The 26,082-nt window shown below is 41.4% G+C and overlaps 1 protein-coding gene across 3 annotated transcripts in view; it reads right to left on the bottom strand.

Annotated features, from left to right (window-relative positions):
* Window positions 1-26,082, bottom strand: part of PTPRO (protein tyrosine phosphatase receptor type O) — a 146,978-nt gene that overhangs the window by 34,096 nt on the left and 86,800 nt on the right. For all 3 annotated transcript variants that reach the window (XM_042050324.1, XM_042050325.1, XM_042050326.1), the window contains exons 3-12: window positions 22,848-23,006; window positions 20,903-21,055; window positions 18,833-19,279; window positions 18,272-18,433; window positions 15,414-15,613; window positions 12,992-13,112; window positions 10,891-11,084; window positions 8,366-8,477; window positions 3,101-3,252; window positions 450-570 (exon numbers count right to left, since the gene is read on the bottom strand). In XM_042050324.1, the coding sequence (XP_041906258.1) occupies window positions 450-570; window positions 3,101-3,252; window positions 8,366-8,477; window positions 10,891-11,084; window positions 12,992-13,112; window positions 15,414-15,613; window positions 18,272-18,433; window positions 18,833-19,279; window positions 20,903-21,055; window positions 22,848-23,006 (1,821 nt within the window). The remainder of the gene's footprint in view (window positions 1-449; window positions 571-3,100; window positions 3,253-8,365; window positions 8,478-10,890; window positions 11,085-12,991; window positions 13,113-15,413; window positions 15,614-18,271; window positions 18,434-18,832; window positions 19,280-20,902; window positions 21,056-22,847; window positions 23,007-26,082) is intronic.

The raw sequence follows: 26,082 nt of genomic DNA, 5'->3' as shown, positions 1-26,082 counted from the left end.
GCAGACCAAGTGACAGAGACACCTAGAGATAGGCTTGTCAGAAACAGAAAGGAAGAAGGGAAGGTTCTGCTTTTTATTGAACAGGTCATCTGTGAAGCCTGAGTTGCCATTCTCAAAACCTACATGTGTTCCAGACCTCAGGGAAGCAATGACGAAGTTCAGTTGTTCTCTCAGCAAGGCACTAAGTGATTTCCATTCTCCTACTTCCACTTACAGTCCAATTTTGCCACTCTTGCTCCTCTTGAGCAAAACCATTTCAGGAGAGTATCTTCACACCCAGGAATGAGAAAATCTTCACAGCAAGGTGAGGTGAAAATTGCAGCTTTGCAAAAGAAATGGGGTACAGGTACATAACTCTGAAACAAGGAAGGTGCTGCATCTGCTGACAGAGTTACCTTACAGTCAAATGAGTGGAGTGAGTCAATAATTTACAAACAAGCATTTCTTACCCAATTTCACAAGTTGGGGCACGGAAGTGTTGCTGCCTCTTTCAGTACAAGCAGTCACTGAGAGGTTGTAAATGTCCCCTGGAGGCAGGCTCAGCACTGCAGTCATCACATTGCGTGTTACCTGAACAATCGAGAGACAGCAGCTTAAAGATGACACAAACCATACAACTGCCTCGTAAAATTAACCTGGTCACTCAAAACACCACACAGAAAGCCCTGTGCATCACAGCACGTCTTCTGCATGCTCCAGACTTGTGAGATCAACCAGTTCCCGTGGATAACAACCATGAAAGCAGAAGAGCACAATGCAAAAAGAAGACAATTTTAGGCTGCACTTTCTATGTGACCAGTGAAAATTTAAGGAAAAAAAGAAAATCTCCCTCACACCACTGAGAGCATCTGGATTTTTCAAGTTGTGCAAAATGCCAAGCAAGCCCTGGACTTGAGTCCATTTCAATTTCAAAGGAATTTAAAACAGGTCAGACACCTCAAAGAAGAGCACACAAGCCATGTGTAGGCAAGTCTTTATATATCCTACAAACCCAAAAATTAAATCCATTTGGGCACGTCTAACACCTCTTGGAGACCTGCTGACTTGACAATAGATCTCAGGGTCTGACTTCAATAATCTGCAAGTTCAAAATCAGATCCAAAACTGAGCTGAGTTACAAAAGACTGACAACAACTCCTCCCTTTTATTTTCTAGTAATCTCCCCATTTCTCCAGTCACAGAGAAGGATGCAGAACTCAGAACACACCTTTCTCAGAGCACTTGGAGTCTATCTATAAAGGCCACATTCAGGAATCTCATGTCGGTTTTCATAGTCACTTAATTCTCTGAAGCTGAAGCTTTCACATACAAGAGAAACTGACAGTTCTGAATAAAGACTAATAGGGCTTTGCACAAAATTTCCCTCACTTCTCTAAGAACTGAGCAGCTTCTGTGGAGTCTTGGGAAATACACAAGGAGCAGGAAGAAAATGTTAACATTGTCTGACAGTGTTACCTATTTATTTCAGTAATGCCACAAGAAAAACAACCATAAAAACGATCATAATAAACCATATTATGAGATTACAATATAGTATGACTTTAAAAGGAAACAGTTTCTGAAGGTGACTAACAGAGCTTAGGAGAACAGGTATGCCCTGATGCCTGCAAGTGTGTACCCATATTTATCCATATGAACAGAACTGTAAAAGTCAGCTATAAATCGTTTTTTGCAGAACTTTCCTAAAGAATAACCTCTGGGTTCCTTTGTCTTACAAGGAATATAAGGACAAACATTTGTAAAGACATCCCTAAAGCTTTAAAGTTTTATTTGTAGATATACTATATTGTAGATACCCTCTACTTTTAATATTTCATTTAATCTAAAGTTATGTATTCAATTTTGCTTTTATTTAATTTTTCATATTAAATATTTATTTTATAATTATTTAATCTACAATTTTCATATTCAGTGAAGTTGGATGGTAGAGAAATCAGATTTTTACTGAAAGAATAATAACAGTACAGAAAACATGAAGAGAAAAGAGGGACATCATTGTGAATTTTTTTTCAAATTCAATTGATAGAATATTTTATTTGTAGGACAAAAATTAAAATCTAGGTTTTTTCCGTGTTTGAAATAAGGATCCAAATCCTGAAAATTCCTGCTGCTCAGAAAGGTCATCACTTCTCCTAATCAAGTAATTAGATTCATGCTGCAACAAGCTCCAGATGGGCACACTCTTGCAGCCACAAGGAATCCAATGAAAGCTAGGACGCTCCACATAAATCCAAACGAAAACTGCTGATGAATTTGCACTTCTGCTGAAAATACACTTCCAACTCAGCTTCTACTAAGCCTTAAGTGGAAGGGAAAACCTTCCCTTGAAAAAGACCAGGCACCTTTTCCCTGTCAATGACTGAAAGATAACGGAGGTGTAAAGTCAGTCTCAGGCCACAGGCTCTATGAAGCTCCACTGCTGGCTACACCATCCTGCCCTGCACTGCTCCACCCCTACTCCCAACACTTCTCACTCTGTGTCCAGGGACTGACTTTAATGACTTTAACCCATGATTGCAGCCCTCAGATTTGTTTTTCTAAGCCATTTTTCAAAATGTTCAAGAGTATGTACCAAGAGGGCACCTTAGCCTCTAGCAAGTTTTCTAAGTGCACCATTCTGGGGGAAATTCTCATCCCAACAATTACTAGAACTTGTATTCAAACATAAAATGAAGAACATAGAATTCATGAGGATGAAGTCAGAAAATGGGAAGAGACAGTACTTGAACAAACTAAAAAAACCTCAGCCAGTAGTTTACTCTGTTTATTAATAAATAAAAATGGAAAATACCATATCTGTATATAAGAATACTCTTTACATTCTATTGTCTGAAGCTGAGAAGCTTTTAAGCTCTTTTTAAATTATCTAAATTACCAACACTTGCAGTGGATCACCACAGAAACAATTTTTCCACTGGCTCTTTTGAGAGCTCCATTCTTTGGAAGCGCATGCAGTGAAGTAACTTCTAACTAATCAGGCTTCTACTAAACTTGCTAAAACTTTGTAATACAAAGTTATCAACTGAGCAAAACCAAAAACCTGCCCAAAAAAAAAATCCCAGAGAAATTAACACCACCCACCTTATACACTGATACTTACACTCTTCTTGATTTTCTTCTTTCCTTCTGCAATGACCATCCAATGCAGCATCCTGGAATGAGAAAGGTCAGGACCATCTCCTCCATAGGTCCAGGTGACATACAGAAGGTGGTTGTAATACTCTACTGAGGTAATTTTGGGTGCCACGGGTGCTGAAGGAAAAAGGCAAGCGTGTTACAGACAGGATGTAACACAGCTGACTGGCAAATCCAGTGATAAACTTCTGCCAAGGGATACTGTCATGAAGAGAGTATCACAAAGCTAGCAGGAAAGTGTCAGTAAAAGCTACTGCATTTGAGCACTAGCTGAAAGATATGAAAACCATCGTTTCACCTGGGAGAAAATCAGAACAAAATTACACTTCTTTTTGCAATCTTTTGTAAGTGAAATTCAAATTCAAGTTAAAAGCCTCAGATGTTGCTTCACTGTGCTACTGAACTGAAAAGAAATAATCAATTGTTACACTGAGTAATTTTGATACGTTTTCCATAGGAAAAAAAATATATTTTCCCTGAGCTTGCATCTTTCTAGAAGGAAAAGTCCAAAACCTGCAGTTTTCCAAAGAATAACTTTTGCATGAGAAGTTATGACCACCTTTGTTCCCAGGGTGGAAGGGAAGAAGAAAGGGCCCCATCACAACCCCTCCAGCCTATTAGAAGGTCTTGTTTGCTCTGGAGCTGCCAGCAAGTCCTTGGCTCTCTGTGCAGCCCCGGCAACATAGAGTTACTCAGGCTGGAAAAGACCTTTAAGACTGAGATCAATCACTGCCATGCCCACCACCAAACCATATCCCTCAGCACCACATCCACAAGTCTTTCAAATACCCCCAGGGACTGTGACTCAGCCACCTTCCCTTGCCGGGTCTCTCATCAGCTGTGACCTGCAGGAAGATGGCAACTTCCAGAATAACTCATCTCCTCCTAAAATTGGTATTTAAGAGGAGGATTCCCTCTGGGAGGGGCCTCTCCATTCTCTGCAGAGGGAGCATAGCTGGCCAGCTCACCTTCATTGCCAAATTCAAAGGTGCAGGGCCCCAGAGAGGAGTTAATGGCGAGTGGAGACCCAAAAGTGAAAGTCAGCGATCAGTGACGATCTCAACCCCCTCCCAAAGAGACATGAGTGGGATAACCTGGATACAATGGGGAAAGGTATGAACCTCTGTGCCTGGCAGATTCTTGAGGAGCACAGCAGGGAAAACGGAGCGAACTGGCTGGTCTTCCTCTGCACATGCCCTGTGGTGTCCCGTGTGCCCATGCCAAGGCAGGTCAGGTGAGCTGCCCGGCGAGGGGACCCTGCCCAGGAGCAGAGCCCGGTGTGCCAGCACAGCTGTGGGTGACAGGGAACGCAGGATGGCCTCGGAGCTCGGGTCTCCTCGAAGGGGCCACGAGATGGCACTGCTGCTTTCACGAGGGCTCCTTCGACTCGGGCATCGAGACGTTTGTTAGGGAACACATTTACTGAAGTAATCGCGGAGGAAGGCAGCAAACGCAATGCACAGACAATTTAGAGCCATTGAGAAACGTTTAGGAAGACTGTTCTCCCAAGTTAATCCATAAAAGGAAAATGTCCTTTTATGCTGTTGAGGAGAAGCAACCTGATTTAGTATAAAATCTTTAAAGCAGTGTTTCTTTTAATTTTTAGAGCTCCCAGTCCATCCCTGTGCATGGATTGCATATTCCTTGCAATTTAAGGCCATGACTGACATGAGTGTCATACACGGATAATGATTTCCCCCTGTGCCTCGTTACTGACGTATGCTTTCATGACAGTGAAAGTCCAGGATATGTCAAATGAGAATCGAAGGGCCAGGGCTTGTGTGACCCACTGCCCTAGCACAAGGGAGCTGAGTGGCACAGAGAGGCTGTGGCAAGTCATAGTCTGCTGCTGACCTGGTCCAAAGCGACAGCTGGAAGCACCCACAGGACCAAAAGGGAGCACACGTCGTGGTAATCACCAACCCAAGAGTTTGTCTTTCTCACTCCTTTTGCTTCTCCAAAGATAAAAGCATCCTCATGGTAAAAAAAGCAAATGCTGGTGGCCTAAAGAGCCTTTGCTTATGATTGTTTTAAATCCAGCTGTTTACAGCAGGTGGCATTAAAAACTCATTAGTCACCACAGCAACACTGGCAGTGCCACGATCTCTCCCTGAGTAAAACAACAACGTGCAACTGCTGCTGCAGGAGCTGAGAGAACAAATCCTGCTTCTGATAAGCCTCTTGGATCCCCCAAATCTCCCCCATGCTCCTGGGGACATCTCCCTAGTTGCTGTGGGAGAGAGCTACATCTCATCATTCCAAGTCCTGCAGTCAGTCAAGCCCCAGTCAAGCCCCACGAGCAGTGGGATCCTGTGTTAGGGAAATGGTTTGTCTGCTCTGAGCTTTCTGCAAGCTGCATTCTCCAACTCCCAGACGATCCTTCTACTGTTTTTAAAACTCAAGCTTATGCTCCAGGTGTAGAGGTTGGCTCTCCAGTATACACAGAAGAACTGACAGATGGGGTACTGTCAACGCTACAAAACCTCCACTCCAGTATTTTTAAAATTTAGGGCTTCTTGGTGGAGTTTTTTTGTTTGTTTTAATTCCTGGCAACCTGCGCAGAGGAGGTGGCATTGTTCAAAATGATGCAGAAAGGGACCCAAGTGCTCCACAAAACCATCTGCTCCCTCTTTGGGAGGAAAGAGGCTGAGGGTGAGAAAGAACTCTCAGCCCCCCGGTAACTTAAAAAAGGCAGCACTACTGGGGATGAACATTTCAAACCTGCAGACATGACAAATTGGCAAGGCACTTCCTCACAAGCTAGCCTGCCTGCAGTTCTCGGGCAAAGCTGAAGAGATTGCAAGTAATAAGGCAATCAGGGGACAGGAGGGCATGTAATGCTCACATTCAGTGGTGACCATCTATTGACAAGTGCTTGCAATTTGACCAAATCAGCTTTCTTTGTTAGGACTCTTCTCTTAAAATCACAGTGTGATTTTAATAGCTCATTGCTATTCAACATTTTCATCAATACTCTGAAAGTAAAAGCAGCGCTGATGAACCACGCAAGCAACGTGGCTACTGGCAGAGGAGTGCAGGGCTTGGACAGGGCTGAGCTTTGAAATATTGCCCCTGATGCTGGGCCTGCTCAAACAAAGTGCATTTCAAAGTGCCAGGTGCAAAGTTGGGTCTGCTGGAAAACGGCACGTAGACAACACTTCCCAAATGATAAATTCTGTCAGGAGCCATAAAACAGAAGTAAATCAACACAGACCTCCAGTGTGATGATGCAGGAAATGCAATCACCTAGATGCACACACACAGGAGAGCTCTGAATAGGGAGCTGATTGTGCCTCTATAGAGAGTGTTCAGCAGGCTGGTATTACACTTTCAGTTTTTATATTAGAGAAGCAGAGTGGGGAAAAAAACTGACATGAGAAAACACCTAAAAGTGAAAGCACCTGAAGAGTTCAATGGAAGCAATTTATTAACAGAAAAAACAAACTAAATTCTGTATGGGGGGGGGGGGGCCCAAGCTCTGTGTTTCTTCAATCAGCAAGATAAAAGTGCAACAAGAATTTTGGACTGGATATTAAAACCAGAAAAATTCAGATCAGAAACACAGGGTGTAAAGCTTTGATAGTAAGAGAAATTACCACTGATACAACATTCCAGTTGGGTATTTTCACTAAAGACCAGATGACCTTCTCTAACAGAGGTTTTGCCAATCACAAACGGATGACATTGGGAGATTCATCCATTTCTGATTTTGTCTGCATCTTCTAGTTAAGAAGTTGATCCATTTTTCATTTAAGAGCAGTAGCAGTCTTTCCTGTCATCATACAGATATCCAGATTGGTACTGATGACAAATTACATTTTAGAAGACCCTTAATCTCCCTCATTTCTGCTGCAGGTTTCTGGAGATACAACACTGAAGTGAGTATCCCACCGGAACATTTCCACTCTTAAAATGCTGAACCTGGTACCCCAATCAGTTGGAAAAGACATTTCTTCCCTCACACAGCAACCAACCAGCTGGAAAATTGCTTCCTTAGAGTGCTACAGCAAAGCTGATGGATGCCAAAGGACAAGGAATATCCCAGGAGACCCTTCACGAGGCTATGGTGGGTGTCACGAGTTTCTGATATGCTGGAAAAGTGCCAGAATTTGCCAGCAGTGCAGCCTGGGATCAGGTAACTCAGCATGGGAGGGCTTCTGTTGACTTCAGTGGAGCTAGAACTTAACCTGCTGATGACTTTTCTGTCGTGGCTCTCTCAGGCACAGGCACTGTATAAATCATCATTAGAAATGGGTCTTCCTCAGTAGCTTTTTCAGGTACATTCTCAGACTCTCACCAAATAAAAATCTGGGACTAAGCTAGCGTCTGCTCTGGAGTGAGTGTCTTGGACATTATAGCCTGATTTTCCTTCTAATTTGATGCCTACAGATGGAAAAGAAGAGCAAGGCATACTTCACTGCCTCTCACAGTAAAACTGAATTATTTACTGCTTTCAAGCACCTAGACTTCAGCGAGGTGAAATAAACAGTGACACTTAAAAGCAAAATGATTCAATGGAGAACTCTGACTCCAGGCCTAACCAGCCTGGATGCTGGGAACACATGGCAAGGGGCTAACAGGGCCTCTTTCATGCTGGTCCCTCTATGGCTGATCTGTTGGACATGTTGGAGATTCAAATCCAAAGATAACCTGCCAAGAGATGCCAGAGTGTGTTAAATCCATGGCTGGTCCCAAGCGGAGGAGGGAAATCCATGTGGCTGTATCAGCTCACCTGTCTCACCTGCACAAGTCATGCTCTGACCTGGGGATTACTGGGAGGGGGACAGAGGAGGAAAAAACATTTGGAAATGTTGCAGCTAAATGAAAAAGTGTTTCATAATATTAAGAAACCTAAGAATTCAGGTTTACTTATTTACCTATTAACTTCTCCATGTGCCAAACAGGGGGTGTGGTAAAAGTTGAGCAGGACCACTGGCCCTCACTGGAGCCATGCATTCAGCTGATGGAGGACTGGAACAGAGCAATCAAGCACTGTGCTTGGCATAAGAAAATTTTATATACATGTTTATTTAAAGCAGTCCTCAGAGATTTAAAAACAAAATAATAAAAAACCAAACACCAAAACCAAACCAACCAAAAAAAAACCCCACTTAGCTGATAAATATCCTAACTTGCAACTATCTGTAGGTGAAACACACACCCAGCTCAGACCTTCTCAGTGCTTCTGCCCCCGGGAGCATTCCCACAGTGTTTTCAGCTGGCTGGTTACCTGTTATGAAGCTGATGGTGGAGCTGTCACAGCAGCTCAGCTCTGGGTCCCCCCAGGTCACCATGGTGACCCGGAAATTGTAATACCAAGCAGGCAGCAGGTTGGCTATTCTCTGTAAAGGGACAAAACACAAAGAGCAGCTCAGGAGAGAACTCACCAGCATAAGGCAGGACTTCTGAAATACAGCAGTATTTATCAATCTAGTGCCCACGCTCATTTTTCTGAGCTCCCACTCCTTACTTCAGTGGAAATCTCTGAAATTTGGCCTTTCAATTTACTAAGAGATCTGTGCAGGGGGAGCAAACACAGTTGTGATGGCTCTGCTGCTCATCCACATCCACCTGGCCTCAGGTTCTCCCCGCCACGGGAATCTCTAAGGGATTTCCAGGGTGGTAAGAGTCACCCACACAGAGCAATCTTCCATCACAATTCCAGTGTGATGAAGGCAAAATATTAAACTGGAAAATGTAGGTGTTTCTAGTTTGATTAAATGGGGTTTGAGGATAAATTAGAAGCAACATTTTTGTCTCAGATATTGTCACTTTAAAAGATGTATTTTTTTCCGATTTTCAAAGTGCATTTCACTTTCTATTATCATTTATTATAAATGGAATATGAATGAAACATAAATGACTTATGAGACATAAATTATATCTGTAAATATAAATGAGATATAAATGAAGTATAAAAAGCAGTATGTTTTATATTATAATATTGCATGTAATATTGAAGTTAAAATTCAAATTCTTCCACTGACAGCACAGAACATTTAAGATATTTATGTTTAAATGAAAAGCCTCATGATATTTTTAAAATTCAAAATAAAAGCAAATTGAAAATAATGAACAACTTCAACAACGTAGAAATTGCTATTTTTACAGATCTCTGTTGTTTGCAGTGGCCTCTTTTTCCAGATACTACAAGGCAATGCAAATATAGGGGGTGTGATCTCTTCTTTTCATGATTTTTGGAAGAAGTTTTATCCACATTGACACCAAAACCTTGAAGATACTTGGACTTCTTCTGACATGCCCCTGGCTAATACTGAAAATACCAACATCGCTTTGACAATTTTCACAGAAGTTGCAGAGCACAAAATGAATGAAGCAACTAAACAGAGTGAAAAGAAAAATTCAGATCCAAAGGTTCTTGTCAAATGTCAACCCTCCAGCAAATAATACTTGATTATTTCATGCTGTTGGAGACATTGATTTTTGATTCTTCTCATTGTTGCTTCAGAACACATCACTCAGAGATGTCAGTAGATCATAGGGATCACAGCGGGATTCTGGAGCACCACTAGAGAAGCAAACCAAAAGTTCACCAGTACCTACCTGTACATTAAATGCCACAGCAGAAGAACAGGGAAACATTCTTTTCCTAATTCACGCTTACTCTTTAAAATTATCCGTGAAGATATGCTCACTTTAGCTGTGATACAGCACTGCTGCATTTCAGACTGAAATCCAGACAAAGGAATTCCAACTTGGCTTCCCTGAACAGGATTTGCAACAGTAAGGGACAACATCATCTCCTTTTCTAATGAACCACATTAACTCTGGATGACAGCTTTATTTCTTGGATGACTTAGATCACTCAGCTATTAATCTATTTGTGCTGAGTCATGATTACAAGATATTAATTACTAGTTTGGTAAGTTATTTTTGTTTTTAATTTCCCTGGAGATTTATGCGCTAAATTTATACTCACACACCCAATTACAGGAAAGCCGTTGTAGCCAAAATGACTCCACAAATGGTATTATGCAAATCAATTACAGTAAATCACTGTGGCTCTCACCAGCAGCAGAAGTTATTGCTATCTTTTTTGCATACTCATAACTTCCTGAACAACTAATTTCAGCTGGAATTGCTTTCTGCCTCGCACTACAGCGAAGTCTGAATAAAATCTGTTCACCTTCCCCAGGAAATAATGGAAAAGACGAGGAAAAATTCACTTTATATCTGCAAAGACGCCTGTGAGTATACGTGTGAGTGTGTTCTGATAGAGACCAGTGTTCACCTAGTTAAAACCCTGGCCTAAGATCTTGCAGCTTCAGAAACATGAAGGCTGTTTTCACAAAAACCTCTCCACAGCTAAGGCTTCCAGATGGCACACTGAGAGACCAGCCTGCAAGCCCCAAATCCATACTATCAATATTAATTATGTAGATAAGGCTTCAGAGTGCACCCCCTGAGGAGATGACGGAACTTTTAAAGCCTTGACTGACAAACTGACCCACAAACTGAAGCTGCCTCTGGACTTGCTGAACAACAACAGGAAAAGAGGCTCATCTCCTGTCTCACTGCTCTGCTTGAAATTCAGCATGGTTCAGCTGGCATTGCCTTACTTTAGAATGGAAAATGCCTCTAGCACCCTGGCCATTTTCTCTGCTTTGCTGGGGTAAAAAGTGCCAGGCTTGAAGGCATATATACACATTCATGGGGAAAAGGCTGGGAAAGAAGTGTCACAAGGTGCCAGGGCCACAGAGGCATGGGAAAGCAAGTAGGTAATGGTGACTTTACCACAGAGGCAGTCAAGGAGACGGTTGCTGCTATTTCATAGTAGGTTGTCCACTCCGATGTCATCGTTGATGGGTTGAAGTAAAACATTTCTACAACATATTTCCTGAATACCCCAAGGAAAGGTCTGTTCCAGCTCAGAACCACAGCAGTAGGTCCCAAAGGGTAAAGTGTCAGATCCTTTATTCCAGTGGGCACTGTAAACCAGAAATTATGGTTAGTAATGTGCACATGTTATCAGCTGCACTTTATTTTAAAATGGTATCTTTCCTTAATCAAGTCCTACTTATTTCTGGTTTTTTCACAACTTTAATTCCCAAGAACATCTTGGTCACAAGGGGTTGAATACCATTTTTTAAGCATTTGTCCTCCAGTTTAAAATCACTTTTTCAGAACTGGCTACGGACCACTTGGTGTTGGCTGCTTAGCTTGAGATAAAGTACACGGCTTGCTTTTTCATAAATGGAGGGTTCCATTCTACTCTGAGAATCAGGATGCTTAGGAGATATTTCAAGATGCTCAAAAACAAAAGCATCAAAAGCCAGAGCACTGCAAGACAGAAAAGTTTTCATCTCTAGCCCTCCTTCCCTGGGGAGCCTAAAGGTTCTGTCATGTATTGCTATTCTTGCCTCACACAGTGACACTGAGAAAGAGGAGTCAAGTGATTTGAAGAATGTCACATAAGGGTCAACTTCTGCAACCTGTATGGTCTGGAAAGCAATTATCCTTCATGACTTCACTGAGGCCACTTAAATAAGGACTTAGTGCTGACATTTGCCAGGGTTGCAGAGCCCCAGCTATTGCACACAGGGTCAGAATCTAGACCAGCACCCAGATTATTTCAGCCCATGTTAGCACACGATTGCCTTTACCTTTATAAATCATTTACCATCTCCTTCCTTTGCTTTCTCTACACTGCTAATACTCACCCTGTGAAAATGAGCCTTACGATAAACATTGGGAGAACTGAATACTTTTTAAAGTGCATTTTATTTTATTTGACTTTCCTTCATTGTTAGCCACCACAATTTGTTTTTCAGTTCTATTATTTTAGCATCAAATTCAATAACCCGTTATGAAAACTCACATGACTGTTGTTTTACTGCATAAAAACAGTCCCTTTGAAATAAGAAAGCTATGAGATGTTCTGTTCAGAAACTGATTGCCATTTTGAGTTTTTTAAGAATCTTTCATGGTTGTAAGGCCATACAAAAGTGGAGAAAATGAAGCAACTCATTTATTTTGGGTATACATGATTTTACTTTTGCAAAATAAAAGTAGAACTTTTCAGGTTTTTGAATTAGAGTGAGAAAGAAGATCAAAAGCTTTTGTAAAAACTGCCCAATTATAGAAATTTTAATATTAAAGTATATATAAATATTTCCTTATTAATTTTTCCTTTACTGAAATATAGCATACTTATAAAATTTTTATTCAGACCAAATTTATGAAAATATATAAGAAGATTGCCTGGAAAGAAAAGGCTCTCACCATAATCACTAGGCCACATATTGGCTTTTTTTTAAGGATTAAATTCTTAACAGGTTAACATTATTTTCTGTTTCACTTTCTTCCCTAAATCACAGAGAGGAAGCAGCACTAAAAATACTGAAGATCTTTAACTTTCAGCCACCTGCTCTCCCACTGAGCAGACCTTTTGTCAAAAGGAGACGCTGGGTGAGGCAGGTTGAGTATTTCTCTGCAAATGTAACTCTGTACACTGAATCTCTTTCTCTTTGCCCTCTCTCTACTTAATACATTTTGTTTAAGTGGTAATCTTAACAAAAGAAATTACACTGAAACGAAAAGATACTGAATTCTGTCCTAAATGACCCTTTATAGGAGCCTGGTGGAATCCTAAATCACAGGCAGTGGCTCTGCCTGTTGGACATGAAACTACATTCTTGAAAATGTTACTGTCAGTCTTAGAGGGTTCTTCTCATTTTCAAATCCCAAAGCAGAGAACAACACCAAGATCCACTGTTAAACTCAAGAAAATCAAGGCATGGTCTACAGGACTTAATGAACATACTACCTGTGTTCAAAAAAAAAAACACCCTAAAAGCAAATAAACGCATTTCATTCAGTAGGCTCAGGGGTTTACCAATGGAAAATGTGACAGGATCAGAAGGAGGTCCAACCAATGGTCCCTTCCGTAAGTAAACCACAACTTGGTACTGGGCACCAGGAACAAGATTTTCAATGAGGCTGCTGCTTGAATTCACCTAGGAGGAGAGGAACTCATCAGATATGAAGCACTCACTTGGTTAATAAAAGAATATTGAGACTGTACTTGAATGACTCCAGTTACAAAAGGCATGAATCCAAACACATTGGCATCGACAGCAAGAACTCCATTCATTAAGCCCCACATGGCAAAACTGTGGAAGCGGTCAGGACTGACTTCACAAATGATCTGACTCAGAGAATTGCACTTGCCCGGGTGCATAAGGTCAGCTATCTCACTGCAGATCCACTCTCTCTTACTGTCAAAGTTTATTAAAATATTCAGGCTACATTATTCATTTTCAGGTGGTATCATTCAGGCTGGAGTATTTAGACCATGTGTTTTTAATTAGAGCCTGAGGCTTTCCATCCGTCATCTGATGCAGCTCTGTGAGCTGAAGGCAGCATTTTGGGGAAGCTGTCTTCTGAGTGCATCTACTGAGTGACTCCATGGTGAAATCAGAGAGGAAATAGTCTCTGTCACCTCCCCTCCACAGAACTACAAACTGTGACTAAGGGGCACCAGGATTCTTCTCGTCAGTTTGAAAACATCACCGTTAACATTTTTGCTCTGCCACACCAGGTTTCAGTCAGAGCTGGAGGAAGAATTCCTGACCAAGGGATTCCTGGTCTGATACAACACAGAGAAGAGGCTCATTGCCTGAAGACTGCACTAACAGCAAATGCACAGAGCAGCTTTGAGGAAAAGCCTTCACACATCCTTTCTAGAGCTGCAGGCTGGTATTTCCTACTAATATTTTCTTCACAACCTTTCCAAAGTCTGTATCACAGCCACCTCTGCACTGGCGGTTTACTGCAACGCACACGAATTCTATCAGTGCCAGCACAGATTTTGTGAGGAACAGAATTTGTCTTTACCAGCTGCTCTGGAAAGCTAAATCATTTTTAAATCATGTTAGAAATTTATAGACCTCTGCACTGAAATTTGCTCTTTTCAGCTCATCAAGGAGAATTCAAACCAACAGCTATTAACAGTTCCAGGTACAGTAAGTTGATAAAATTTGATACAAATATATGTAATGACAGAAAGAAACAATTAACTGTATTTAGACCTTTCTACCTACTTGCAGTAAATACACATTTGCTTTTACAGATATCTTGTTTATTCACAGATTAACTTTAGGTACCAGTTTTTGAGTTTGTAGATGAGTTCTGCAGTATTTACTAAATCATAAGTGCATATATTTGTGATCTGTGTTTATAATCACTCACTGTATTTCCTTCCCATTTAAATGACTGCACTTTTTAGAAATATAAATAACAAGCTGATTCTGAAAAACAATTCTCAAATGGTCATGAAAAGACAATCCCAAACATTTAAATTCACAGCTATTCCTGAAATAAAACTCGGAATTTTTACAGAGATTAATTTTAAAAGGCATTTTAAGGGTTGAAAATTCTCCATATTAATTAACTTGCAGGGTTGATCACAAAGCTGAAGGAGAGGAAGATTTACAGGGAGTGCCAGCAGTCCCCTTCCATTCCCAGGGGTGGGCTGAGGGTGCAGCAGGGCAGCACTGCAGTCCCTTGCAGACTCCTCCATCACACACATTTAGGGAGCCAGACAGAAGTCACGGCCCTGCTCAGAAAAAGGCTGTATCAGCATCTTGGTGGGGTCCCTGACATGTGGGCTAAAACATCTTTCTAATTGAAGCCACGTGCCACTGATCTATCATAGGCACAGAGTCTGATGTGGGGTTGCACTCACTGAGGGTTTCAAGTAACAGAAAACAGTCAAGTTTTGGGGTTCAGGACCCCTGACGATTATAAACACAACCCATACAGCAGCCCTGAAGAACTGTTGTCCACACAAATCACAGGTGGTCTGAACTGCTATTTATTTCCCAGTGCCGACACCTTTTTCTATGGATGAAAAGGAAAGCTGACTTCTGATCATCCCAAAACTTCCAGAAAATTTACAGTCAGGTTCTGTATTCAAATGTGGGACAGCTAAGAAATAATTTATGCTACTTTGACAATAATGATGCATGTGAGCACCTCACTAATACAAATGTACTGCAGCATATGCCTGAGTGAAGGACTGGCCACAGCAAGTCCAGCAGAAATCCTGTTTTAAGAATCCTGTGGTGTCCTGCACATTTTCATTCCCGACTGCTGCGCTCTCCCCGCCACTCTGCACCAGCCATGTCCCTTTGGACTGCAGAAGGGAGCAGCTGCCACTGTCCTCTGCAGCCTGATAGAGCCCTGGGGCACAAGGATTCTAAACAGCAGGACGACTTTTTCCTGGACTGGAAAATGCTCCGTCTTCTGCCCCTTACCTCAGTGCAGTAATGTTTTTCAAGCCTCTGACTTTCCTTTTGCTTCTGGCAGGTGAGGGAGAGCACAGACACGATGGTGCTGTTGCCACTGCTCTCGTGGGACGCCGTCCAGGATGTCAGGGCAGTCGTGGAGCTCAGCACCGTCACGGTCACATGCTGGGGCTTCTCAGTGAGCTCCTCTATCCACTCACCTGTGGGGCCTGGGACATGTTCCAAAAGCACAGGTCAGCAAGCCACTCTATCCACTTGAGGCACTTGTGATAAAACACCCCACTTTCAGGGAATTATTTATTGCTGGTGAGGGAGGTTGGACTGGCAGCTGTCCACCTCCACAGCCCGCAGGCAGTAGAGATGGCAGCCCTGGGAAAGAGCCTGAGGTTGCTGCTCATGCAGCAGAGCTGATGACACGACAAACGTGACTGTGAAAATTCAGATTGCAGTATTCTCTGTTGCTTACCAGAAACCACCCAGCAGTATCAGATTTGCTCCAAGGGAATGCTTAAAAGCAGTGACAGCCAATAATGTACAGATCATTGACCAATATTAAAGGATAAGCACACAGAATTTTTCGCCTCTCCACATACTAACACACCCTCTGAGCGTACCACAGCCTTGAAGCATGAAAATCAAGTTCACAGAGGTTACCACAGTGAAGAATCTCACTCTCCACCAGACTTTTTGGAGCACTTGGTAGAGAACACAGCTTTAAATATAGATAAAAGAACAGCTTGGAAAATAACTTCAGCCAGACCTGGTAAAAATTTAGTATTTCATGAAAGTAGCCCATTTTTCTTGTCACTTTTAAGTGATACTTGTGACAGCTCTCTCCTTGACATTCTTCCTCCGTGCAACTCCAGTGGTAATTTACATTTATTGATAAAATAAAACAAATGCCAGAGCAAGAATGGGGTTTAAGATCGGCCTATAAGATTTGACTGCTATCTGGATGTAACAAAAATATGTAACACAAGCCAGTAATTTGACAGGATGATTCACTGACCAAGTGCTACAAGGAAAAGGTAAGACTGATGCTGTGGGCAAAATTTATTCACAGCAGCAGACCCACACCCACGCAGGTGACAAAGAGGAATTTGATTATTAGATTAATCTCTGGAGACAGTGGATGTACAGATAGCTCTCACTATTCAGAAACTGTTTCAGCACTGGCATTAAGGGAGCAGAGATACCTCATGTCATGACCCAGAGTTGTAGTCCCCACACAAAGCCTACTTGATCAGAGTCATAAAGAGGAATGGAAAAGCAATTTCAACCTGAGAGCATTTGTGCCTATCTCCAACTCAGCATTTTACCAGAAATACATATAAAAAATATCTAAAATACTAAGGACCTTGTGTTTGACAGAATATATAAGACAACTGCCAAGAACCCTCATTTTGTTTTAAAGCCTCTAAAACTAACTGACAAAACTCAAAAAACCAAAGGCTCTTATGTGCTACATGTAAAATTAAAATATCATTACGTTCCTGTAACAGTTTAATACTTTATACACAATGAGATTCGAATTCATCCTTAATTCAGCCATCCATACCCCTATACTTTGGATTAACATGTCCTCATTTCTCTCAGGTCCACAGTTAGCACACTTCATGGAGAACACTGTGTTAAATACTGCTTAATGAAAATCTGTCACACCTTGCAAAACGGAGTAACATTTGGTAGTAATAGTAATGTTACATATATCTTTATCTATTTTGATGCTTTCCATATAATGAAGCTGTCTAGCTATTCCTAAAGAAAAGCAGAAGACAGTGAAATTACAAGAGCAGAGACCCTCTCTCTCATGTGTTGTTTTCTCGATGTTTTCCCATTCTTGTTTTTTTAACTGTAAAGTTGTTAAGAATGGGAGCAATAGTGCAATTGCTACATCCAGTCCAGCATTATGATTAAGTCTAAATACTTAGAATTTGTAGATGTTACGAGCTATTAAAGGCACAATTTTTATTCATAGTATACTGAAGTACTAGAGTACATTTCCTTTTAACATGAATTTTTCTGCCAGCTTTAGCTACTGTGTCTTGTTGCAGCGTTCACGGTTTGGGAAGGCATTATCTTCCCGCATGCAAAATTGTGCAGTGCTGAGAGCATTCCCCTTTCTCATTCCATGGGCATTCTCTGGGGTATATCTATTTCCTTTTGCAGAAAAAGGTACAAAGGTGACCACAGCCATTAGAAGGATAATGGTCTGAATTCACCAACACCTGTCTCACTTGCTGATCTAATTGTCAGTCATGGTATTAGCTTACACAGCAGCGTATGATTACTTTGTCTTTTACTAATCTCCAGTTAAGAAACTCTGGGATTCTAAAGGGAAATAATAAATTACTTTTTCTCCTTTGAATTTAGCAGGCTGAACCACTTCATCTACTGTAATTTGCTCAGAGACCATGCCATTTCAGAGTTCAGTGTTTAATTGTGCAATTCCCATACTCTCAGCCTGAGCTGCCCTTCATCCCTAACCCAGTATGTACTCCAGGAGTAAGGAAGTTAAATATTTCCAAGACTCTCCATAACCACCAAATTAATTCTTGGAATTAAATCCTCACTGTGAGAGATGCAAAAGGGTGACTCGTTTCAGTGAGCCACTTCTGAACACTGACTCCATCACATCACCTGCTTTCAGTTCTTAAGACTGCCAAGATGGCACAACAAAGGCCCATCCAGGCAGGTTGCAATATGTAACATATTTGCACTGCATTTCCTTCCCTGCAACAGGGAATTCCAGAAGACCAGGCCCTTGTGATCCATCAGCAGATGCCAGAGATGCCACAGTGGTCAAACTCTGCACGTTACAGCTATGTTGCTTAGGGAGAAAAAGATGGGTTTGATGAGATACTTACTGATATAAAAGCTAAGTGTTTTTGCTGATTGACTTCCCCGAACTTCACAAGAGCCAGAGGAGCTAAATGTTGTTACAGACAACTTATATTTTCCTGGTTCTTTCAGCTCAGCAACAAATTTGTGAGTGTCCTCACTCACTGTCAAAAATTCAGTTGCGTTCTCTAAATCGGGGGGGGGGAAAAGAGTGCGGATTAATTGAAACTTGAAAGGTTCCAGCCACCAAGAAAATTATTTACATCAGAAATGCTAATTTTGTTTCAGCTGTGGGATTAAAAGGCATCCAGAAGGACTGCATTTAAACAGTGTGGCAATGTGTACAACAGCATAAATCTTGTTTAACAAAAGAGAACTGCAAACTGCGATTTACTCCTCCTCCCTCACTTTTATGTTGCCCAGCCAGAAGTAGATGCTATTCAATGCAAGAAACTCCTCAAGAAATACAGGGGCTCTAACAAAGCCCTCTGAAGCACATACTAGATAATTAATAATTTGTAGAGGAGACAATCCACCAGTGGAGTTATAGAAAAGAAGCATGAGGAGGGCACAAGGCTCTGCTTTACCTTCCCTTTCAATATTGATATGGAAGCCATCAAACGCAGTAGGGGGCTTTGGGGGTAACCAGGTCAGCACCATCTGCACAGGAAGGAAGGGAGGGGGCTCTGCTGTGGGTCTGCCAGATGTGTTGGCCTCACTGGCTTCATAATCACTGGAAACTGCATTGACAAACTCCTCTTCCCCCTCGGATGACTCGGCTTCGTTAGACCACCAGGATGGCTGCGAGGTGGCCTCGTACTCGGTGCCATTGGAGCGGTCATCCAGCCAGGCTGCAGATGTGTTTGCGGCTGGGATTTCAGCTGGGCTGTCAGAAGGATGGCTAACTTTCTCTTTCCTTATGATTTCTTGTGGTCCCATGAAGGATTCTTCTGCAAAATTCCCACTGTGCTCTTCCCAGTTGTTTCTGTTGATTGGTACAATCTGAACAGAAATGTTTCGAGGTGGGTAAGGAACTAAAAGAGAAGCAAGGGTTAGTCTTTTAATAGGTATGTTCTGTACACCTTTAAATGTATTAATTCCCCAGACAAATAACAATTTTCTAGGGATTGTTTGAAATAACTTGTTCTTACTAAGATTCTCCCTTCTCTTATATATTCTTATACATATACCAGAAGTGATTCTAGTGGGATGAAGACGAGTATAAATTCACAGAATCATCACAAGTCAAGAATGCCAGGAAGTAAAGTAGATGTGCAGTCACAGTAAATCAAACTTGAGTGCTATTATAACAGCAAGGCTCCTCTAGTGTGAATTTTTAACAGCGAATCTACATCTATTTTATTGTGTCTTCCAGGAAGATCTTGATCATGGAAAAAAACCCCACCTCTGTAGAAATGAAACATATATGCAAAACTCATATATGGCATAGCTCGTATTAAAAAAAAACAACCTTCACGTTGCTGTAGGGCTTTTCATATGCTTTTAGCAGCCACCTTTTCACAAGCATTAAACATCAGTTTAAATTTTAATATTTGTGAAAGCTTGATCTTAAGATTTGGGTCTCCACAAGACAAGATTCTGGCACACAAAGAAGTTATTTCAGCTGATGCCAGGACGTGAACACACAGCATTTTGTCTGTCTCACTGTAATTGCTTGTCTGCCTTTCCTTACACACTCTAACTGTGAGTAGCCTCTGCAAATAATTTTGCCTGGCACCTTTTAAGCTGGCACTTTACAGCACACTAATTTGTTCAGCTCCCATCCCAGCCACAGCCACTAAGAGAAAACCCAACTCTACATTCTCATTGCAGTTCATGTGAAAAATGAGCGATGGGAGGGCAGCAGGAAAAAAAAAAAAGGTGATCCTGTTGGTTATGGTTCAGTATCTCAAGAACTGTATTTAGGATCTTCAGGATGGAACTCAGCTGGCATCAGTTGGCTTTGTTCTGTCCAAGGCAATGGACCAACATGAGTGTATTCATCTGAAGATTTGGCCTTTTGATTTTTATCACTGGTTCATTTCACTTTGGACCTTGATAAATGTCTGCGGTCCAACACATTAACAAAAAAGTTTTGGGCACTGTCCCAGGACCAAATTAAATTAGTTCTGGACCCTGAACAAATGCAATTTTCAGCCTCTGCAACATTGCTGTCTTGGAAATTAAAAGTTCATGCTTCAGGGCACAAACTGGCGGCCAAGTCGGGCAACTATGACATTCTTCTCCGTGCTGGAAAAGTGCACAGTGAGGAAAGCCTTCTCAAGCAGTTTAGCTATGATTCAGTGCACAAGGAGAGAGACCAATAGAGATAGATCAATAGTCTGCTCAGTGCAGCTATTCCTGTGGCTTAAAAATTAATTCCTAGCAGAAGGCCCAGGATATCTCACGTGAAGCAGAAGTTATTTTCTAAGAAGCAAGCTTTTATGACAGGAACACCCACACAAATTTCCCTCTGCAGGGCTTGTACACACAAGCCTATGGAATAGCCACAACATCCTCCTCCCTTGCTCCCAGCACTGCCCCCACACAGACCCTCCTCTCTGTGGGATCAATCCCCTCCCCAGAGAAGCAAGAAAAGCAGCAATACAGACTTGGAAGAAGTGGTATTGGTAAGAATTGGTAAGAATTTTCTTCACCTGTTCTGTGCTGTTTGGGCTCATGCTGGACCCCGCTGTATTCCACGAGCGTGCTCTTGTTGAAGGTTGCTTCTGATACCAACTGAAATGTGATGTTACTGTAGCATATGCCTGGCAGCCAGTGATTGAAAACTGTTTTACCTTTAAAGAAATCTGCAGAAGGTTTAAAGTGAAAAGAAGAAAGGAAAAAAAAGAGGATAATGCATCAAATGTTCACTTTCTGATAATGTGACTGCACATGGTGAATGGGCAATGTTTTAGATCTTTAAACATTTTTTCAACCTGCTCTGAGACATGAAATTGTAATAATTCAGTTTGCCAACACTTTTCCTGGCTGTCAAAGCCACTTTGCTACCAGAAAATAAAAAAAGAAAAAAAAAAAAAGGGCCCAGCACAAGAAACATGAGCTGCTTTTCACCAGCAAGGGAACTGAATCTGGCAACCTGCTCCACATGACACTGAGTATCTCAAAGAGCATCTGACGGTTCCTGCAGACCTTTAACTGCTGCACGCAAAAGCCTCTTTGGTCTTTTGCTGACTGAGGCCCAGCGTTCAGGGGGGACCTTCAAAGGAACACCTGCCTGCCATCGAGCACGAGCCACCAGCACAACACGTGTGGGCTGAAGAGAACTTGCTCAGGGCTATCTGGCTGTGGGAAGGAGCATGCAAGCTGATTAGGGAATCTCCTAATTTAGGTTGACTCTTTTATTTATCAGCAGCTTTAGTGTTACAGCCCCTGGAACCATCTATTAGCTGCAGAAGATAAAAATTACTGCTGGCATCCCTTTTGCTCTCTGGAAAGAGGTCACCTGTATTTTCTGCTACAGTCCAGACTTTACCCTTCCTAACTTTTGGCACTTTACAGCATTGAAAATGTGATTTCTAGCCCCACTTTGTATTGTAGCAAGGAGACTCCCCAATTTTCTGACCTCCTTTCTGGAGGTGTGTATCTCCCTCTGCTGACTTTAAAGTGAGTTTACAATGACCAGTTTTCTGTTTTGGGATCCTTATTTCAGTGTGTAAAATTCAACTCGGCACCTACTGGATTGCCCAAAGGCATTTTACTGGCACTATGGAATGTTAAATCATTGGGATTTCAGGGCCCACAGAGTATGTGGGTGCCTTCCTCACCTTTTAGGGTGCTTCCCACAGGACAGCCCCGTTTATATCTCTGAGACAGATACTGTGCTTAAGCTATACTGCAGGGCGAAAGTTGTAAACAAATACATGAAAAGGTTCAGCTACAAACAGATAAAGAAAGAATTTGCTCTTTTTAGATCATTTAGATGGTTAGGTTGGTCGTTTGTTTAGGCTGGCTGTCTAGACTGTTAGATTGATTGCCCTTGATTAGATTAGTCTAAGAACACTGAAATTTGTATTATGCAGGAGGGTTTATTAGCTTAGGGACAACACTGAATGCTGCAGTAATGTACTATATACACTGTCAGCACTGTGTCACTGTATGCTGATACAGAATTTGGCTCCAGGTTTGGTCCCGTGCCAACAATCAGGTTTATTGAATGGGTTTCCCTCCTCTGGGATATCCCAGAGCTTTCCTATCGGCTACAGACCAAAGAGGAAACCTTCGTCAGAGGGAAGAGCCTGGGAGCTTTTGTATTGCTTTGGACTGACACACAAGCACCAGCACCTGGGGATGCCTTCCCAGGCTGATTTCAGCCTGATTACAAAAATCCAGACCACCAAGTCTTCCTCTAAAATCCAAAAGAAAGAGAGCATCACTAGAACTAGTATTCTAGCAATTTAAAAATCCCAAGTGAACCACCAGCTCCATTCAAAGACCCATCCCTTACTTCATGATATAAAAGCTGTTACATAAAGACATTACCAGAAATACAAATACATGTCAAAACCCCACCTAAGACCACGGTTTAAAATGTTTCCAGCAGAATTAGTATTGAATTTTGGTGAAACAGTTTCCTCCTACCTTTGTACAGCATTGTTCGGTAGTCTTTTCCTTCCCAATAGCTTATATTTACCCTGGTAAAAACATTGTACTTCTCTGGGTACTGAATTTCAAACAACACTCCTGTTTCTGGAGATGGTTTGTAATCATAGATAGAAACATTGCTCACTGGAAGTGGTTCTAAAGGATGTACAAACAAAAAGGGGAAAAAAGGAAGAAAGGAGCGGATTAATAGGCAAACTGAGTTCTTTACACATATACAATACCAATGAAAATAAATGGTTTTGTAGGTACAGCACAGACACTCTTAAATCTACCAGGTGATATCTGGGGCTTCACTGAAGTGTGGGGCAAAGCTACCTGGGACATTGACAAAGCCAATATTTCAGTATTCCCCTCCCTCCAAAGAATTGATCTTCCTAACACTTACACTGTAAAGGAAAAATTTCCATATTTGACATTCAAAATATGTTATTATTTAAGCACTCACAGTCATCACCTCAGAAAGATTTTCATCTTTAAAACTTGTCAATCATGTGAAAGTGCCCAGACAAAAACATCGCAACACTTGAAACTGCTGTGACTTCAGCATAAATGTAGAGCTTTTAAAATGAGCTGAGAAGATTATCAGTGTAATGGCCAAAGGGAGCCACATGAATGAAGATTTTCTATTTTGGTATCTATACATTTCTTTATTTCATGGGTAGTTACACAGCCCCCATTCCTACCATGTGAGAGGGCCACCACCTTTAACATATTTATTCCCATCAAAGTTCTACAAACTAAACAGTACCATTACCATTATTTTACAGATGAAGAACCGAGGTACAGAGAAATAGAGTGGTTTATTGGATGGCACAGGTAAAGCCTGTGCATAGGAAGGAGCTAAGTCAGGAACTGCTGATCTAATGCTCTGAACTCAGAGTCAGGTAGGCTGCAAAAACTAAGAAAAATATCCTGTGTCCTGTCATCTGAAATCCAGACCAGTGTAGCTCCATCAGCACAGGGAAAGCCACGCCAGTTCACTGCAGCTGGGAGGCTGGATTGTTGCTGACAATAAGAGAGCCACATTTTTATTCAGCCTTCTCTATTCATAAAAAAACCCCAACAAAAACTAAAAAGAAAAAAACACCTTTTTTTTCAATGCTCTCCTCAGCAAGAAAAAATTGACAGCAACCCAACTAGCCTGTGGTTAAGAGGTCCAAGCAGATACTCAAAGCAAGGTTATCCTGTTAGCTGAAATTTTTCCTGCTAACATATTTTAATAGAGATAGTTAATGCAATTAGGCCTACATCCTTAGAAAGATTAGCATGTTGATTTAGTTCTTGCATACTACAGGGATCAGAGTGCAAAATTTAGGCTGTTGATTAGCACGGCATTAGAGGACCTGTTTGAGTGCAAAATTCTGCTGCCACAGGCCCTGGAGAAAAACTAATAAAATATTTTTCACCAAAGAGCATACAGTCACAATGGGCAAAAGAAAGAGTAGATGAAAGGGAAGATTAGTATCAGTATCAAAAGTGGAATTATCCTGCAGGAGGTAGGGTAGGTTAATCAAAGGTGGAAAAGCAAGACTGTAGTGAAAAACAAAAGGAAATCCCAATGACCAGTACAGTACTTTCACTACAGCAGTAACTTTCCAGATGTGATGGGAAACACAGAAGAAAAAGCAACTTGGAACAAAACCATAGATGCAAACAGAATCTCTCACCAAGACCAACGTGTCATCATTTCTAACTTTGCCAGAGCATGCAAATGCAATGGTGTGGGATTATGAAACTATTTCTTACGGCAAAGGCACCCAATTATCTTTGTGAGATATATATCCATATATTTGTACATTAACCAGATACAAATAGAAACTCCCCATCTCACAGATACCAACAGGCACTTCAGTGATGGGATCTGTGAAAATTCTGCTGACATTTCACGATAGCCTAGAAACAAATAGGAGTAAAGCAGATCTCAGGAAACAAAGCCTACCCTCTTCTTTCTGCCGACACTCCTCCCATCGCTTATTCCGAAATAAACAGTGGAGATGACTGCCCACATGACCAGAGGGTTCATATCACAGCTCACACAGCACATGAGAGTAGTTTAAATGTCAATAACAATCTCTAAATAGCACAATGCTTATGTGCAGTCATCTCTCATGTTAGCGGGTGTGCCCTGGGCTTTCTCCTGCTATCTCATTCACATCTGAGGTCTCCTCATTTCTGAAAGAATTACTGAAACTTTCCTATGCCAGTGATTCAATTACCCCATTTATTCCTTCCTACAACAAATCAAATAAAGGATGGAAGTTATATTCATTTTTAATCCAAATGATTTTTCCTCCTGATGCTTTGATTTAATTAACCAACAATTGAATTAAGCGGTAATCACTGCAGACTCTCTTTCGTGTCGCTATCTTCCGCTCGCTATCCTCTCCTTGCTCATGGCTGATGTTAGCAGAGCTGCATGAGTGATATAATGCAATTTAAAGATTCTTCCATTATCTTACTTCCTTCGGCACCAAATCTTCACATCAAAAGCTATTTGCACACTGTGAAATTAAAAGAACACTCAGCAGATAACCATCATGTTCTGTCTTTCACTTACTAATTGCTCCTAGGGTTATTAAAATTAAAGAATACGTAAAATGCCACCCTTTACTACCTAGATTTATAATTCAGAGCATAAACAGTCTGGTCTTTTTAATTTTACCATTTTCAGTGTTTAGGATGCACCTTGTCACAGATTTCAGGGGCTGTCAAGAAATAGCTTAAATAAAGTGGAATTACAGAAATATAATACTTAGAGCTTTATAAAACCTCTGTACTACATTGAATTCGTATTACAGAAGGGACTTAGTGCATTTCAATGTCCCTCTAATAGTTTAAGGCACCTCTTCACTTACAATCTCTTTATTTTTAGACTTGCAGATTGTATTACACACAGAGAGACAAGATTGCAGGACCAAGTCCTAAATCTGCCATTTTTCTCTGTGTCTCACAATCTACTGCTTCTGTAGCAACTGCTTTCCCATCTTATCTGTTAACAGGAAACTTAACTTCTCCGTTTACCCTGGACTTTCCAGCACTTTGCATTTAGCATATAACTTGCATTACACAAGCATCAAGACAGCACAATAAATGTGCCTAACATGTTCCTCAAATGTCCTGGGAAATTCTGAATGCTATATCCTCCATTGATGCATTCACTTTGTGTCAGACACATTAATATCTGCAATTTGGGGGGGGGGGGGGGAGGGGT

This window comes from Corvus kubaryi, unplaced genomic scaffold (genome assembly GCF_017639235.1).
Source record: "Corvus kubaryi isolate FWS band 111438036 unplaced genomic scaffold, C.kubaryi_AGA036_p1.0 72, whole genome shotgun sequence".
NCBI lineage: Eukaryota > Metazoa > Chordata > Aves > Passeriformes > Corvidae > Corvus > Corvus kubaryi.
This window is presented reverse-complemented; position numbering and strand designations above follow the sequence as displayed.